This window comes from Onychostoma macrolepis, chromosome 22 (assembly GCF_012432095.1).
Source record: "Onychostoma macrolepis isolate SWU-2019 chromosome 22, ASM1243209v1, whole genome shotgun sequence".
Taxonomy (NCBI): Eukaryota; Metazoa; Chordata; class Actinopteri; order Cypriniformes; family Cyprinidae; genus Onychostoma; species Onychostoma macrolepis.
In genome coordinates, this window is record NC_081176.1 from 8736577 (window position 1) to 8751452 (window position 14876).

At 39.6% G+C, this 14876-nt stretch overlaps 1 protein-coding gene across 1 annotated transcript; it reads right to left on the reverse strand.

Annotated features, from left to right (window-relative positions):
- Positions 1–954: 954 nt before the first annotated feature.
- Positions 955–14876, reverse strand: LOC131530032 (histamine H3 receptor). The gene is made up of 3 exons (XM_058760081.1): positions 13751–14876; positions 11025–11191; positions 955–2820 (listed from the first exon to the last, which is right to left on the reverse strand). Exons 1-3 carry the CDS (start codon positions 14070–14072, stop codon positions 1942–1944), a joined length of 1368 nt encoding a protein of 455 aa, XP_058616064.1. The 5' UTR covers positions 14073–14876; the 3' UTR covers positions 955–1941.

Consider the following 14876-nt stretch of genomic DNA (forward strand, 5'->3'; position numbering starts at 1 on the left):
AGTAGAAAATATCAAGACGTCACTTCAAACGCTGCTCTCTAAATGCTCGAACCATTGATCATGTAAACAACCATGTCTGTCCCCTCGTTCACTTTACATAGACACCATATAGTGCAACAGCATCACCTGGTTAAGAGATTCTAGATTTTCAAATTCAAGGATCTGATGAGGATGCTTGTCAATGGGGTTTAATTAACTTGAGCTCCAAACAGCACTGATAAATAGAGTGCTCTCAAAGCCATCTGGAAAAAAAGCCATTTACTAATTCACTGAAGCAAAAAGCAGATCAGAGCCGCAGAAGCGTGGCGACTGCTCCAGGGATATGACCTGAGTTTTTAGAGGTGTATGCAAAAACACTACTGTGATTGCTACGCGTTTCGGGCCTTTTTAATTCAGACTATAATTATTGACCAATATGGTTTGAATATCAAACAAAAGATCATCCTGTTGCCTGTTCCAGGGGGAAACGAAAACCTTGCCTTTGGACCTTGTTAAACTTTTTCTAGAGCTTTTGGGAGATTATCCATGTTACCCTCTGTGATATGAACAAATTCAGTCAAATTAATCTCAAAGAATTTGGGAGGCACTGAATCGTAGCTACAAATATGAAATTGGCCTCAGTTGGATAACTTGGTTAAATCCATAAAGGCCATAATTTATCAAATCTCTCGACGACTTTGAAATTGAATGCACAGTCTGACTGGTCCAAGATGAAACCTTGGCATGCACAAAATCACAAAATGTTTTTTTGTGTTGCTTTTATAAGGACTTCAAAAAAAACACCAAAAACATTGAAATCATTGTAAACAAGTTTTAAAACATTCTAAGTTATACAGTTATACTCTTTATAAAAAAAAATTAAAAAAAGCAATTTTAATGCTTTCAGTGTTGTTGACAATGACACTGTAACCATGAATCTAGTCAAGAAAAAAAAATAAAAACACAAATCTTAAAGAGATGCCCCAAAATTAAAATTGTGTCATGTCTATTTGTGGCTATTTCCTCCGTGAAACACAAAGACGTTGTTGAAAGTCCAGAGAGGGCTTTAAAAAAAAAAGGATCAGGGCTGATCATTATAAATGACCAAAAAAAAAAAAAAAAGCACCATAAACATTATCCACATGACACAGTTGCTACATTCCAATTCTTTCATATAAGAATTGATTGACATTTTCAAGATTTTCAGCTTATAAAAATGATGAGAAATAAAGACTTGAGGAAAAAAAAATACTATGGACAATCCGCAAATATCTTAAAATGAAAGAAGTGCATTATTCCTTTAAAATGTATTCATTCATTTCATTATTGTAAACTGATATATCAATAACGTAATTCACATTTCACATAAATTCCACAAAACTGGCATTCAAAAACATTATTAGTTTCAGTCTTGTCCATAGCAGGTGATACAGATTTCAGAGTCTGACTGTGAAGCTAATGTATTTAGTGGTAGAACACACCTTATATTTGTCTTTTCTCATTTGAGTTGTAAAACCTTCTCACATAGATCACTTCTTCTTCGCTGAGTCAATGAAGTGGAATATACAACAGTCAATAAATAATGTTGATATGGGCAAAACTGTCAGCTGAATATGTTCTGAACACAAGCTGCATCACTTTTTCACCACAGATGTCCCAGAACATGCAACTTACATTAGCTAACAAGAGTGAAACAACTCCGCTCCTATGTTACTGCAAGACAAGAGATAGACAAATAACAACAGCACTGTTAGTTGCACTGTTTATATCCATCAATAAAAGGTCAAAGACTCTTATTCATCAAAGAAGAACAAAACATGCTACTCCATCAAGTAATGACATGGATTTCCTTTGTGGAATTTGCTTGGGCGGAAATGATTGGCTTTCTTGCCTTGGTGCTTTTATTTCATCCTTCAATATTCAGTGTGAAAGTGTTAAATCCCTTCTGTTGCTGTCAGATTGTCACTGGCAGGATGGGCTTTCCTCATGTGGTCGAACAGACTGTCGCTTGGGGCACAAAATCTTGGCGAAGGCCCGGCGAAAGCTGCTGTGGCAAAGCGGGTAGAGGAAAGGGTTGATGGCCGAGTTGAGCCAAAGGAGCCAAAAAGTGACTTCGTACCAATGATGTTCCACACAGCTACCGCTGCAGGCCGCCCGTATGATCATAAGGAGAGTGTACGGTGCCCAACACACCCCAAAAACGCACACTATGACTGCCAAGGACTTGGCAATCTTCTTATCTCTGGAGAGACGCGCGTGTCCTCCGCTTCTGCACGGGGCGCATGGATTCGATACCTCCTGTGCTCGTATTATGCGCGTCCTTACCCAACCGCTGAGCAACCCTCGCTTTTTAATGGTCGTCTTCATTGTCAAAGACACGGAGTGGGTGCTGCTGGGATCGCCGCTGGACGACGGCGAAACCTCCTCCTCGTCTTCGATCGCAGCCGAAACGGCCGCCGGCTCGCTTGAGGACACCTTGCGCGTTTTGACGAAGAAAACGGACGAGGCCTGTCCGTCGATGACCCTCCAGCCGTCCTCCTTTTCGGCCTCCACGTGCGCCATGCGACTCCGGTTCCGCCGCTGGATGTTGAGATAGATGCTGAAGTTGAAGAAGGCCACGGAGATGAACGGAGAGAAGAACTCGAAGGTAGACGCGGAGAGCAGGAAGTACCAGGTGCAGTAGAACTCGGCGAAACATTCGTCCTCCGGAACGATGCTTTCTCCCACCATTAGTTCCCAGAAGATGATGGCTGGTCCGTAGAGGAGGAATGCCAAAACCCACACCGCCAACATCTTGACCACTGCCAGACGAGTGACACCCTGCTGGGCCCGGTACCTCACCTATGGAATAAGACGAAAGATTAAAGTCAAACGAGAGAGACATAAAATAGAGTCATAAATTGGCATGCGAGTGATCCCTGGCAGCTATCGCACTCAATAAAATCTACGCACACTGAGTGTGACTGCCTCTTCTTCTTCATGATTTATTCAATTCGCAGCCTATGATTCAGAGCACTGCGAGGAAAAAGAACCAATTTCTGTACTGCAGAACTGATCGGTTATACTGTGAGCTAATGATTTGGACCAGTTCGACTAATGTGGCTATTACAAGTTAATCAGCATGTCCGATTAATCTGATGACATGAAAATACAATTTACATTTAATAAAAGATCAAGACATGTGACTAAAACACTTTACAGCATGAATAGCGTTTTTTTTTTTCCTACCTTTTTTTAGAAACAACTTCCTGTGGCTCTGTTTCAAAACCTAGCGAGCTGCCTTTCGCTCTACTGCCTTCATAAAAAAAGAATGCAAAATAGAAGGATTTGCACAGGCAGTTTCAGATTTATAACCCTGTAAAGCCTATATGAAATAATAGGCTTATATATATATATATATATATATATATATATATATATATATATATATAAGCCTATTATTATATATATATATTAAAATGGAATGCTTGTTGAACCTTCAGACAAAATATTTTTAGAATTTCATACGTGTTTGAGTATTATATGTGATCCATCAGGCATTTATGGCTCATATAGTCTGATATGGTGAGAATATGAAAAAAAAAAAAAAAAAATGTTAATTTTATTCAGAGACTCAAACTGAGCGAAAATATGCAATCTGCTGCAGATGCTGATATTTATATGATAAAATTCTGGTGCATGTAATTGTAATTCACTGAGATCTTTATAACAGTATACTATGCAGATACTGACATAAAATGATCTAAATATCAGCGGTCGCTCTATATCTCCAATATTATGTCTTAGTAAGATGAGATTTAATGATCCAAACACATAATGCAATGCAATGATGATTGAGAGATGAAGAAATAAACGCTCCTCAGAAGATGTGAGATGAAGATCATTCTTCCGCTGAGGAACAGTGAAAGTAAAGCTTTCACAAACGCTCCTCAAAAGATCCTGATGATCAGATTTGAGACTCGCTGATTTTTCTAAAATATGATTGATGGAGAATCAAGCAAAGCTGAGCTGCTTCAGTCCGGCTAGAACTATTACTACAGTTACTCTGACATTTACTTGATTAAATGAAATTAGTAAAGATTTGAGAGCAAAAAGACACTTGAAGCACGAGCTGAAGGTGGACATTTGTCCAATCACACTAAAAGAGCTTTTACTGGATAAAAAAAGTATCAACTATCAATCATGTTTTTCTAAGTTTTGACCATGTTGATAATTTAGAGGCCTTTGAAATTAACTGTACATCTTCTGAAATACAGCAATGAATAATTGACAAGCGTAATTGTCTTGGCTGATGGACAGTGTGACCGTCTTTGCCATAGCACCTCACTCTCTAGAGTCAAGCCTGAAACGCTTTTCATTTCAGTAATTTAAAAATGACAATTGGAAAGATGACAACCAGAGAAAGGAATCATCTATTCGTAAAAAGACAGGAGCCCTCAAGGGTGATTTTGTTGTTATGAACTAATGCCATTTCAGCCCTGAAATTACAGCAAATAATAGTCTTTAGGGAGTGAGGAATATGTCGGTAACTACCTCAGACAAACATCACGGTATTTCACACCTTCTAAAGCCCTTGAACTGGATTCTGGGACACTGGAGATGGAGAGGTTTTGTTGATATAATGCCCATTTCAGTTTTGATGTTCTGCCCATTCGATAAGCACTACTGCTTTAATAGAGGAGAAGCTTTTTTATATACAATTCATTTATCCAGATTATATTTCACCCCAAAATCAAATAATCTGTACAGAACGCACTTAAGGAAAGAACCATCTCTTACTTAAATAATTCACCACCAAGGAAAATAATTAAAGCCAGACGTGCTTGTCAAATGCCACTGATACTACTTTCAATTACTGACAAGTCTTGTTGAAATGACATTTGAGGTTTGAAAAGCATTTAACTTTGTCATTTATGACGGATGACGGATCGTTACTCTTTCAAAAGCAATCTCAGATAAAGCCCATAGACATGTTGTCAACAGGAAGTAACGACATTAAACAATGAATACTTCAGAAGAGCTGGATAAGAAATGTATTCGCAAAATATGCAAATTTTATTACATTATGCATGAAGCCACGGGGGAATAAACTGCTGAGATGTCATTGCATAATCTATTAAAAGTTACTCTCCAGATATTCAGTCACAAGCAGCTAAATTACCTTTCAGCACATCTGCAAGATCTCGTGAATTATAGCGCATATCTATGCCCTAATGTTTCTTAACAATTTTGATACTATATTTTCCGCAGGAAATCAATATTTGCGTTTCATAATTCGCCCAAACCCTGCTCTGGAACGTCAAAGGCCGTTTAAGGGCTGGGAAATGGGCTTTAACGCCATTTTCGCTCAGCGCATTCGTCTTTCACAGTAGGGCATCGTTCCCATGTTTTCCGAGCTTATTTTGCTCAACAGTTTAGTTGAATGTGAAGAGAGGTTATTTAAGGACCTCAAGAACCCAAATTCAACATCGTTTCGCTGTTTGCAATGGAGATAAATGCACACACTGAATGGAAAAAAATATTGAACTTCCTTCCCCTTCCTTCCTTTTATGATTTCACCAGAAGAGCTGGTGTGCAGCCACGTGGTTTTCAAAGCTGACAGCCACTTCAGATCCAACTCTACAAGCAACTCGTGATTTAAAGCAGTTCATCGATGGGCAGCTACTCCTTAAAACCCAGTTAGATACACAACAAGCTACGAATAAAAAGCAGACAACTACATTAAAGCAATTCAAACGGGTGATATTTTTCAAATATATAACTTTCAGACAATATAATTAATAATTTAATCAGAGCAGTATTTATCTCGCTCAAAAACGATGGATTTTAATGAATGAATCTTGATTAGAGTGACAGCATTAAACTTGGACAGATAAATGTACACTTTTACAACCGAATGAACCGATTCACTATAATGTCTTGCCAGTGCTATATTTGAGAGAGATAGAAGCGTATATTTGATTACTTCCTCAAATTACGGACATAAAATAGTGACTGGATTAAGAAGCTTGGTACTGAAAAAGATTAAGTTAGTAGCATGTCTGCTTTCGGTTTTACTCCTCAACCCAGGTGAAAAAAGTGCACTAAAAAACACTTCAGAACACTTCCATAATGTACTTAAAGTGCTCTATTTTCGCGCACTAATTTTGTACTTAATATACTAAAAATGATCCTTTAGTACTCAACTGTGCTATTTTGAGACACCATGAATATGAACTAAAATGCGCTTCTAACATACTACCTTTGTATTTAAAAAATGTATTTAGCTACCACTTGTAGTGCACTTGAGTGTACTAGTGAATGAAAGATGGGTTCAAGTGTACTACAAGTGCTAACTAAATACATTTTTTAAATACAAAGACAGTATGTTAAAAGCGCATTTTAGTTCATATTCATGGCGTCTCAAAATAGCACAGTTGAGTACACTTAGATGATCTTAAGTTTACCTTAAGAAGGACTAAAGGATCAAATTACTGTTAAATTGTGAATTTTAGTAGGGTTTTACTTGTAATTAATACATTTCTACTGTATTTTTCATGAAAACCCATTACCTTTTTATGTTTAGTATTAATGTATTAAAACTTGATGATAGTATAAAAAAAATATGTAAAGCATTCATAGCACATTTTTTAAAATGCAGTTATTAAACACTTCTGTATATTTGGTGTACTATATCTGACTATATTTAAAATCAATTTTAAGTGTTAGTGCCTAATTACTGCATTTATATTAAGTATACTTAAGTACCACAGTTGGGAAAATGTACTTATAACTAGTACGTTAGTAATATATTTTTAAATAAAATCAATTTAATTTAAGTTTAGGATTACTATATAAAAGTGACTAAGATTGAACAAATTTTTAAAGCATTCAGAGCACACTTTTAAGAAATACACTTATAAAACTTCTCTGTAGATTTTTACAGTAGTATACATTATTTCAATGCACTAAAAACCAATTTAAATATCAGTGGTATTTAGTATACTTTTTCAAGTGCACTGAAGTACTACTGAAGTAGAAATATATTTTTAATTAGTGTATTTACAGTGTAATTTTATTTAGCACAAAAATAAGAATGTACTACAAATGTACTTGCTTGTACTTAAGTATTATTTAGTGCATTCAAGTATACTTTATTTTTACCTGGGTAACCCTGTTCAGATCTCCAATTAAACCTTAACGCATATATCTGGTTTCCTTACAGTAGCCATGGTGGGTAGTTGCCTGTTTTAGACATGACTTTTAGCCGTATGCTTTTCATCAGAGGCCTCTCTCAGGATGTAAAGGTCAGGAGAGTGGGCAGCCTTGTTATAGTCACTCCCCGTGAGTCATTACAGCCCCACAGAATCACTGGGCAGCTGCCTGCATGTCCAAAATAGCTGTCTGTAGCATGCCAGTCATAAACCAGAATTCAGTCAAGCCACTAGAATGACTGAGATGGACAAAAAACACTTATGCAACAATACAGCGGTGCAGTGCAATACAGGACCAAAAAGTACTTCCTGTACTTTTTTACATTCGTTACAAAGCAAACCAATTTTCTAGTGAGCTACCCGTGTAGGAATCAGTTTAAGGCATTGTCTGTGCACTTTTGATGCAAAATGCTGTTCTAAAAGATAGGAAGCATAATTATACTGCAATGAATCGGCCAAATTCTATGGGCAGCATTTCATAAACTCTTAAAAATAAAGGCTCTTTATTTGGCATCAGTGGTTCCATGAAGAATCTTTAAAGGGATAGTTCACCCAAAAATTTAAATTCTGTCATTAATTACTCATCCTCATGTCGTTCCAAACCAGTAAGACCTTCGATCCTATTTGGAACTCAAAATAATATGTTTTTAATGAGATTCGAGAGCTTTCTGACCCTGCATAGACAGCAAGGAAACTACTACGTTCAAGGCCCAGAAATGTAGTAAGAATCAACTTTTTTAATTTTTTGAAGCTACGAGAATACTTTTTATGCACAAAGAAAAAAAAAACTGTGACTTTATTCAACGATTTGTTCTCTTCTGGGTTCTTTCGGGTGCTGTCTATGGAGGGTTAGAAAGCTATCGGATTTCATTACAAATATCTTAACTTGTGTTCTGAAGATGAACGAAGGTCTTACGGGTTTGGAACGAAATGAGGGTGAGTAATTAATGACAGAATTTATTTGTGGGTGAACTATCTGTCACAAATGGGTCAGACACAAACAGGTAAGTGATACAACAGGATGGTTTATTGACAGGTAATGCTGATCGTGTGGAGAGAAAGGCAGGTGAGTATCTTGACGCTTTGCACAATTCTTAGAGTCTTAGCTGGGAACTGAAGTGAGTCTCTTTCACAGGATCGATGGAGGTCGGGAACCGGAGATGACTGGATACTTTGCTGGAGGATCGCAGGAGAAACGTTGGAGAACTATAAGGTAAATATACACAGGTTAGTGCACACAGAGTCTGGTGACGGTTCGGGGTAGTGAACTGTAGACCGGACGAGGAGGGAGTGTGGAGAGTGTGCAGATATAGTGGAGCTGATGAGTGCTGACAGGTGCTGGTGAGCAATAACGAGGAGATTGTGAACAGGTGAGTGTGGTGACTGGGCTGGTGACAGAGATTCCCTGACATTACCATCCCCTCGCGGATGGCGCGTCCTGTGCCGTAACAATTCCACCGGGGAGGCCGGTGCAGGACAGGAACACTGGGGTGGCCTCCAGGGCGGAACAGGAAACACGGGAGCCATGGCGGATCAGGGGTCTCAGGCGGCCATGGCAGGTCAGGGGAGTCCCGCGGCCATGGCAGGTCAGGGGTCTCAGGCAGCCATGGTATATGGCCCCCAAAATTTTCCAGGGGGAAACTATGGAGTTTGGTGGGCGCTCTGGACGAGCGGGCACTTAGGGGCGCTCTGGAAGCTCAGGCACTTGGGGGCAGTCTGGAGGCGCGGAGCTGGGCGGGACCAGCGGAGACGTAGGAGACGATGGAGGGCTGGACGGGACTGGCCCTGGAGAGGCAGGCTCTGGAGGATGCTTGCGAGGAGCGGGGCTGACCATCACAGGAGACTTAGGGGACGAAGGAGGCTCAGGAGACAATGGGTAGCTGGATGGGACCAGTGGAGACTTGGGAGACTCTGGGGTAAGGATAGGAGCCGAGAACTCTGGGGGAAGCGCCATATCCAGGATCTCTGGGGCTGAAGCCAGCAGGCTTGAGGGAGCCCGAACGGCGGCGGGCTTGCTTCACCTACAGAAAAGGACGAACCACTTAGCCACAGTGCATATTCGATATACCGCTCCAAAGAACAGATGGTATCAGACGCCGGCATCTGCTGATTCAGCTGATCATCTAATCCACCCCAGAAGACTGTTTTCAGGGTTATTTCTTTCCATGGAACCCTATAGGAAAGATCGAGAAATTCCTCAACATAATCCTCAATAGGACAGCCATCCTGGAAAACTGTGAGGAGCGAATTCTCATCGTTAGAAAATAGGAAGTCCATGGTATAGTTGTGCAAATGGGTCAGACACAAACAGGTAAGTGATACAACAGGATGGTTTATTGACAGGTAATGCTGATCGTGTGGAGAGAAAGGCAGGTGAGTATCTTGACGCTTTGCACAATTCTTAGAGTCTTAGCTGGGAACTGAAGTGAGTCTCTTTCACAGGATCGATGGAGGTCGGGAACCGGAGATGACTGGATACTTCGCTGGAGGATCGCAGGAGAAACGTTGGAGAACTATAAGGTAAATATACACAGGTTAGTGCACACAGCGTCTGGTGACGGTTCGGGGTAGTGAACTGTAGACCGGACGAGGAGGGAGTGTGGAGAGTGTGCAGATATAGTGGAGCTGATGAGTGCTGACAGGTGCTGGTGAGCAATAACGAGGAGATCGTGAACAGAGATTCCATGGCACTACCCCTTTAACATCAATGGAAACATTCCATTCCACAAAAGCTTCTTTAGATGATTCAAATGTTCTTTACTCTAAGAAAGAATTGCTCTTTTAAGAACTGTTCACTAAAAGGTTCTTTGGAGAACCTAAAGTAGATCTTTTAAGGTATTGCTGTGAAAATCTTCCTTTGTAACCTTTATTTTGAAGTGTATATACACTGAAACATTCAAAATTGGTTATTTATGAAGTTCATTTCAGTTGGGATGTAGACAGCAAGGCAGCTCAACTGGTTTTGGAACAGAGCCCAAGTTTGGATTTTTTTTAATAACCTACTGCTCTTAAGGTTGACTCACTATGAATATAAATTGATGATGCCGTCCGCGACTAACATAGTGGATATTTGCAGTAAATTGTACTGAAAAATTCATGACCATAGAGCAGTTGAACGCTGGATCCACAGAGGATGCGAGCTTCATCCGTCTGGTGAGCCGCTCTTATCTAAGATCTGTCGCCGGGGCAGCAAGTCATTCGCTTATTATTCATCTGATTGCAATAACACTGTCTTCAGCGTCTTGTGGGTTTTGTGAACAACTCATTTGTTTCAGACAAAAGGGAAATTTGCAGTGCATCATCTGAGGCACCAAGCGAAAACTTGGTTTGCATGTGTTTGTGGGAGACAACAATTGGAATATTTGAAGAACATTAAATGTTTCTGACATTATGAACAAAAAAATGGGTTGCAAACACTGAATATTGTAATTGCTTACAAGTTTTTCTTTGTGTCTCAGATGATGCACTGCTAATTTCTCTTTGAAACAAATTAGATGTTTACACAAAAGGGGAAAGACTTCATTTTGTCTATCAGGAATTGATTGGGATTGAGCAGAGGTTGGTTTATTTTTGGTCTATTTTGATGAAAAACTACTATGATTTTGTCTTTGGAAGAACAGATACACCAGAATGCACTGTGTTGAGAAAACATAAACCCATATATAGTGGACGAAGCAAGAAAAATGTCAACCTTTAATATATTTAATGCAATACCGAAGAGTCCTGATAAAAATAGATCAATATAATCTAACTTCTGGAGCTCGACAACCCTGCACTTTCAGTAACATGCAGGTTTGGACTGACATTTACTGACTATTACTTTAAGTAGGCTAATTGGATGTTGATACTTACAGCTCGGGTAACGGACAGGAAGCGATCGTAGCTGATTAAGACGATATTGAAGACGGAAGCCGTGCACAACAAGTAGTCCATCACAAGCCACAGCTTACACAGTCCTCGACCCAGCATCCACCTGCCCGTCAAGATATAGGGCATATAGACTGGGATGCAAAAAGCCCCTGGAAAGACAGAGACACATCACGTTTTAATGTATTATATACAGACCTCGGCTGGTATCAATGGCCACACGCTAGTCAGGATATAATAGGCTCTTCAGAGCACAAAATCAATGGATCATGTCACGAAGGAGTCACTTCACAATGTGACCGATAAACCTGAGCCATTATCAAAAAGCCATCGAGCTGCAAAGGGAACGGTGACTGCTTTCTGAGCTCTCTACCTCTTTCTCTTGCATTTCCGCACCTAGAAGCATCAAGAGAAAGCATTTTCACAAAGGAATACAAAACAGCAATCTCATCACTGCCTAGTCCTTGAAGGACACTGAGACTTCACATCTATCATACTGTCAAATACACACCCATGGCTCTATTATTTAGAACTTTTGAGCTGGTTGGCATTTGAGGAAAAAAGCAGTGCTTTGTTGGGCTCTTTATCTAAACCAAGTGGGCACGTTTTCAGATAGAGCGGCACCTCCTATCTCTCGAACCAAGTTGTTTTATTTTTTTTTCCAAAGAACTTCCACTGAGCACTACATCGGCTGAACACTAATGCCTGTGAGCTGCAAATAAACACTCAAGCAAGCAGAGAGGGTTTGGTGAATAGACCGAGAGGCCATGCGGATCTTGAAATGAACTGCAGATAGGATCTCATGTCTTAATGCACTCTTAATCCAAGCCAATGATTTATGGTGCCAGCGCACCACAGAGCAGCACAGAACTAAAGGTCTCTGTTTTGGTACTGCAGATGGATTGGCGTAATCGTTCATTTTTCCACCTCAGAGCCTGCTTTGCTAAGAAAGCATGCCAAGAGTATTGTCTAAAAATAAGAGACAAAATGTATGGCTCATTGGGAAATTTGAGTCTTCATATAGTGGATGAAGCAAGAAAAGCGTCACCTATTAATACATATATATGAAATACTGAAAATTACTGATAAAAATAGTTAAGCTCGGAGCTTGACAACCTGGATCCCCATTCACTTTCAATTACTGGAAATGATAAAAATGTATGGCACATTGGGAAATTTGGATCTGGTTAGCTTTAGGACAACCATTGTGGGGGTTTCATCGCCCAATATAATGCTATGTGACACTGGACCACAACACCAGTCATAACACCGGTCAATTTTTGGAAATTGAGATTTATACATCACATGAAAGCTGAATAAATAAGCTTTCCATCGATGTATGGTTTGTTAGGATAGATAAATAAAAAAAAATAATAAAAATAAAAATCTGAATATTGGGAAAATCGCCTTTAAAGTTGTCCAAAAGTGAAGTTCTTAGCAATGCATATTACTAATCAAAAATTAATATATTTACTGTAGAAAATTTACTAACTATCTTCATGGAACATGATCTTTACTTAATATTCTAATGATTTTTGGCATAAAAGAAAAATCAATCATTTTGACCCATACAATGTATTGTTGGCTATTGCTACAAATATACCTGTGCTGCTCATGACTGCTTTTGTGCTCCAGAGTCACATATAATATACAAAATACAATTTAATGACAGAAAATAAGACAAACACGTATTTCACACTATATTTACTCAAAATTCACAAGCAAAAAGAAAATTAAACCAATGCAAATAATGTCGGAATTGGAAAATAAGTATGCAGGACCATGTCTGTGTATTTGCGAGGCTTGACCTACTCATTTTGTATTCCTTGGAGAAAATGAACTTTTGTTGTGGTTGCTGTTGGGAGTGGTCTAATCACTCTCCTGGTTTACAAGATGAGGTCAGAGCAGACAAAACCGGAGAAATGTGGTTTATGTAATAATTCCCTCTGAATTCATTTCCTGCAAAGCAGTAATGTGGTAGGGAATGCGAGTTGTGCAGTCAGGATTATTAACAGGCACACACTCTAAAAGTCAGCGCAGCTACGAGAATGTACATTTATCATTTGGCAACAGGCCATGCTAATGAATACTGACTTGCAAAACTGGGTGAAAAAGCAATGCACTAAAACCAGTCCAATTTCGGCCATTGTTGACCATTTTGAGATTATCAATACTGAATGATGCATCTCATAAATGTTATTTTTGTACATTTTATGTAATTTCTGTGCAAAATCAAACACTTCATTTAAAGAATGTTGTGCATATTTGATTTGCTGTTATTAAATTGCATTATGTACACATCAGCCACGCTGCAGCCTAGATATCAGGATTGGCATCGATCACGGTGTTGCACATCCAGTACATCTGTCTGATCGATCCGGCATTACTCATCAGCTACACTTGCATGTCTTATCGAGCAAGGTGTAGCCTAATCTATGAAACTTTTCTTTGCACTCTCATTTGGGTGTCTATCAAAGCCAATATCCCCACAGATCTCATCAGATGTACAGTATATTAGGATTTCCAGAACGCTTTGATCCTGTAGAACTAAGGGTTTCCCATTGCTCGATGACATGCACATCATTTTTTAAGAGATGTAATATCTTATATTCACATGCACAATTGCAATGCAAAAAACCAAACAAAACAAAAAACAAGCGCTTATGAAGCATTTTGAGTTGAAGTTAATTAAAACGCACGTTTATACATACCAACAAGGAAGTCCGATATAGCCAGATTAAGGAAGAAGTAATTGCATTGATTTCTGAGGCTCTTGTCCACGACGAACGCGAGAATAACCAACGCGTTCCCGACCACCACCACGACCACCAGAGTTATCATGAGGATCGCCAGAATGACCATCGTGTACCCGGGGAACGGAGCCCCATCCGAGCTGACGGTCGTGCTGTTGGAGCTAGAGGAATTGAAGCAGTTAACCATTGTCAGATCGAGGACTTTTGGAGAACCAGCAACAGGTCTGAAGTCATCATGTGAACCCTTTCCCGCTGACGATGATGACAGCAGAGTTTTCATCCCTTTAGGGTCGCGTTAACTTCAGCGCGCGGCGGAATAAGCATCCAGTTGGAGTCTCCAAACGCCTGAGGAGTGCGCGCATCTTTGAAGCGTCCAGAGCAATACCAGAAAGACATGACGTGAAATGACTCCTTCTTGAGGGGAACTCCAAGTCCTCGCACTGAGACTGAGCGCAGAGTTTCTGTTCCACGACTTTCCAACAGAATAGCGCGTTCCCGTCGTGCGCGCACATCATCTGTTGCGCTCTCGCGCCTCCCGTTGGATTGCGCGCTGTCCTCAGACAGATACGAGATGTACGCGGTCCACTTTGCAACTTACCTTTGTGAGGATCTGGTTGAAGTATGATATCCAGGATCCACGTTTGTCCAAGTACAGTGAATATTATTTTTATACAATCACACAGTGCGATTATGTATATTGCTCTGCTTGAATAGTTGTTATAAACATATGAATGACCCATGCATTGAGATTAACATAAATTTACTTAAAAATCAAAGACAACAGACCAGGGTTAAACCTAGTCCCGGACTAAAATGCAAGTCTGAGCTGTTTCAACTGAAATAAACTTGCACTGATTGATCTTAAAATATATCAATGCCTTTGCTTTGTCTCAAGAGGGACACCTGTAATGTTTTTTGTATGGCATGTGTATAAAAATGACTTAAATGTCCTAATTGGCCTAATCCTGGCATAGTATAAGCCCTGTCTGTGAAACCAGGCCTATGACTTGTTTTCAGATAATCCATCTTAAACAGAAGTATTTTTGGTTGCACTGGCAAATACTCATTAATTATTATGTTTACA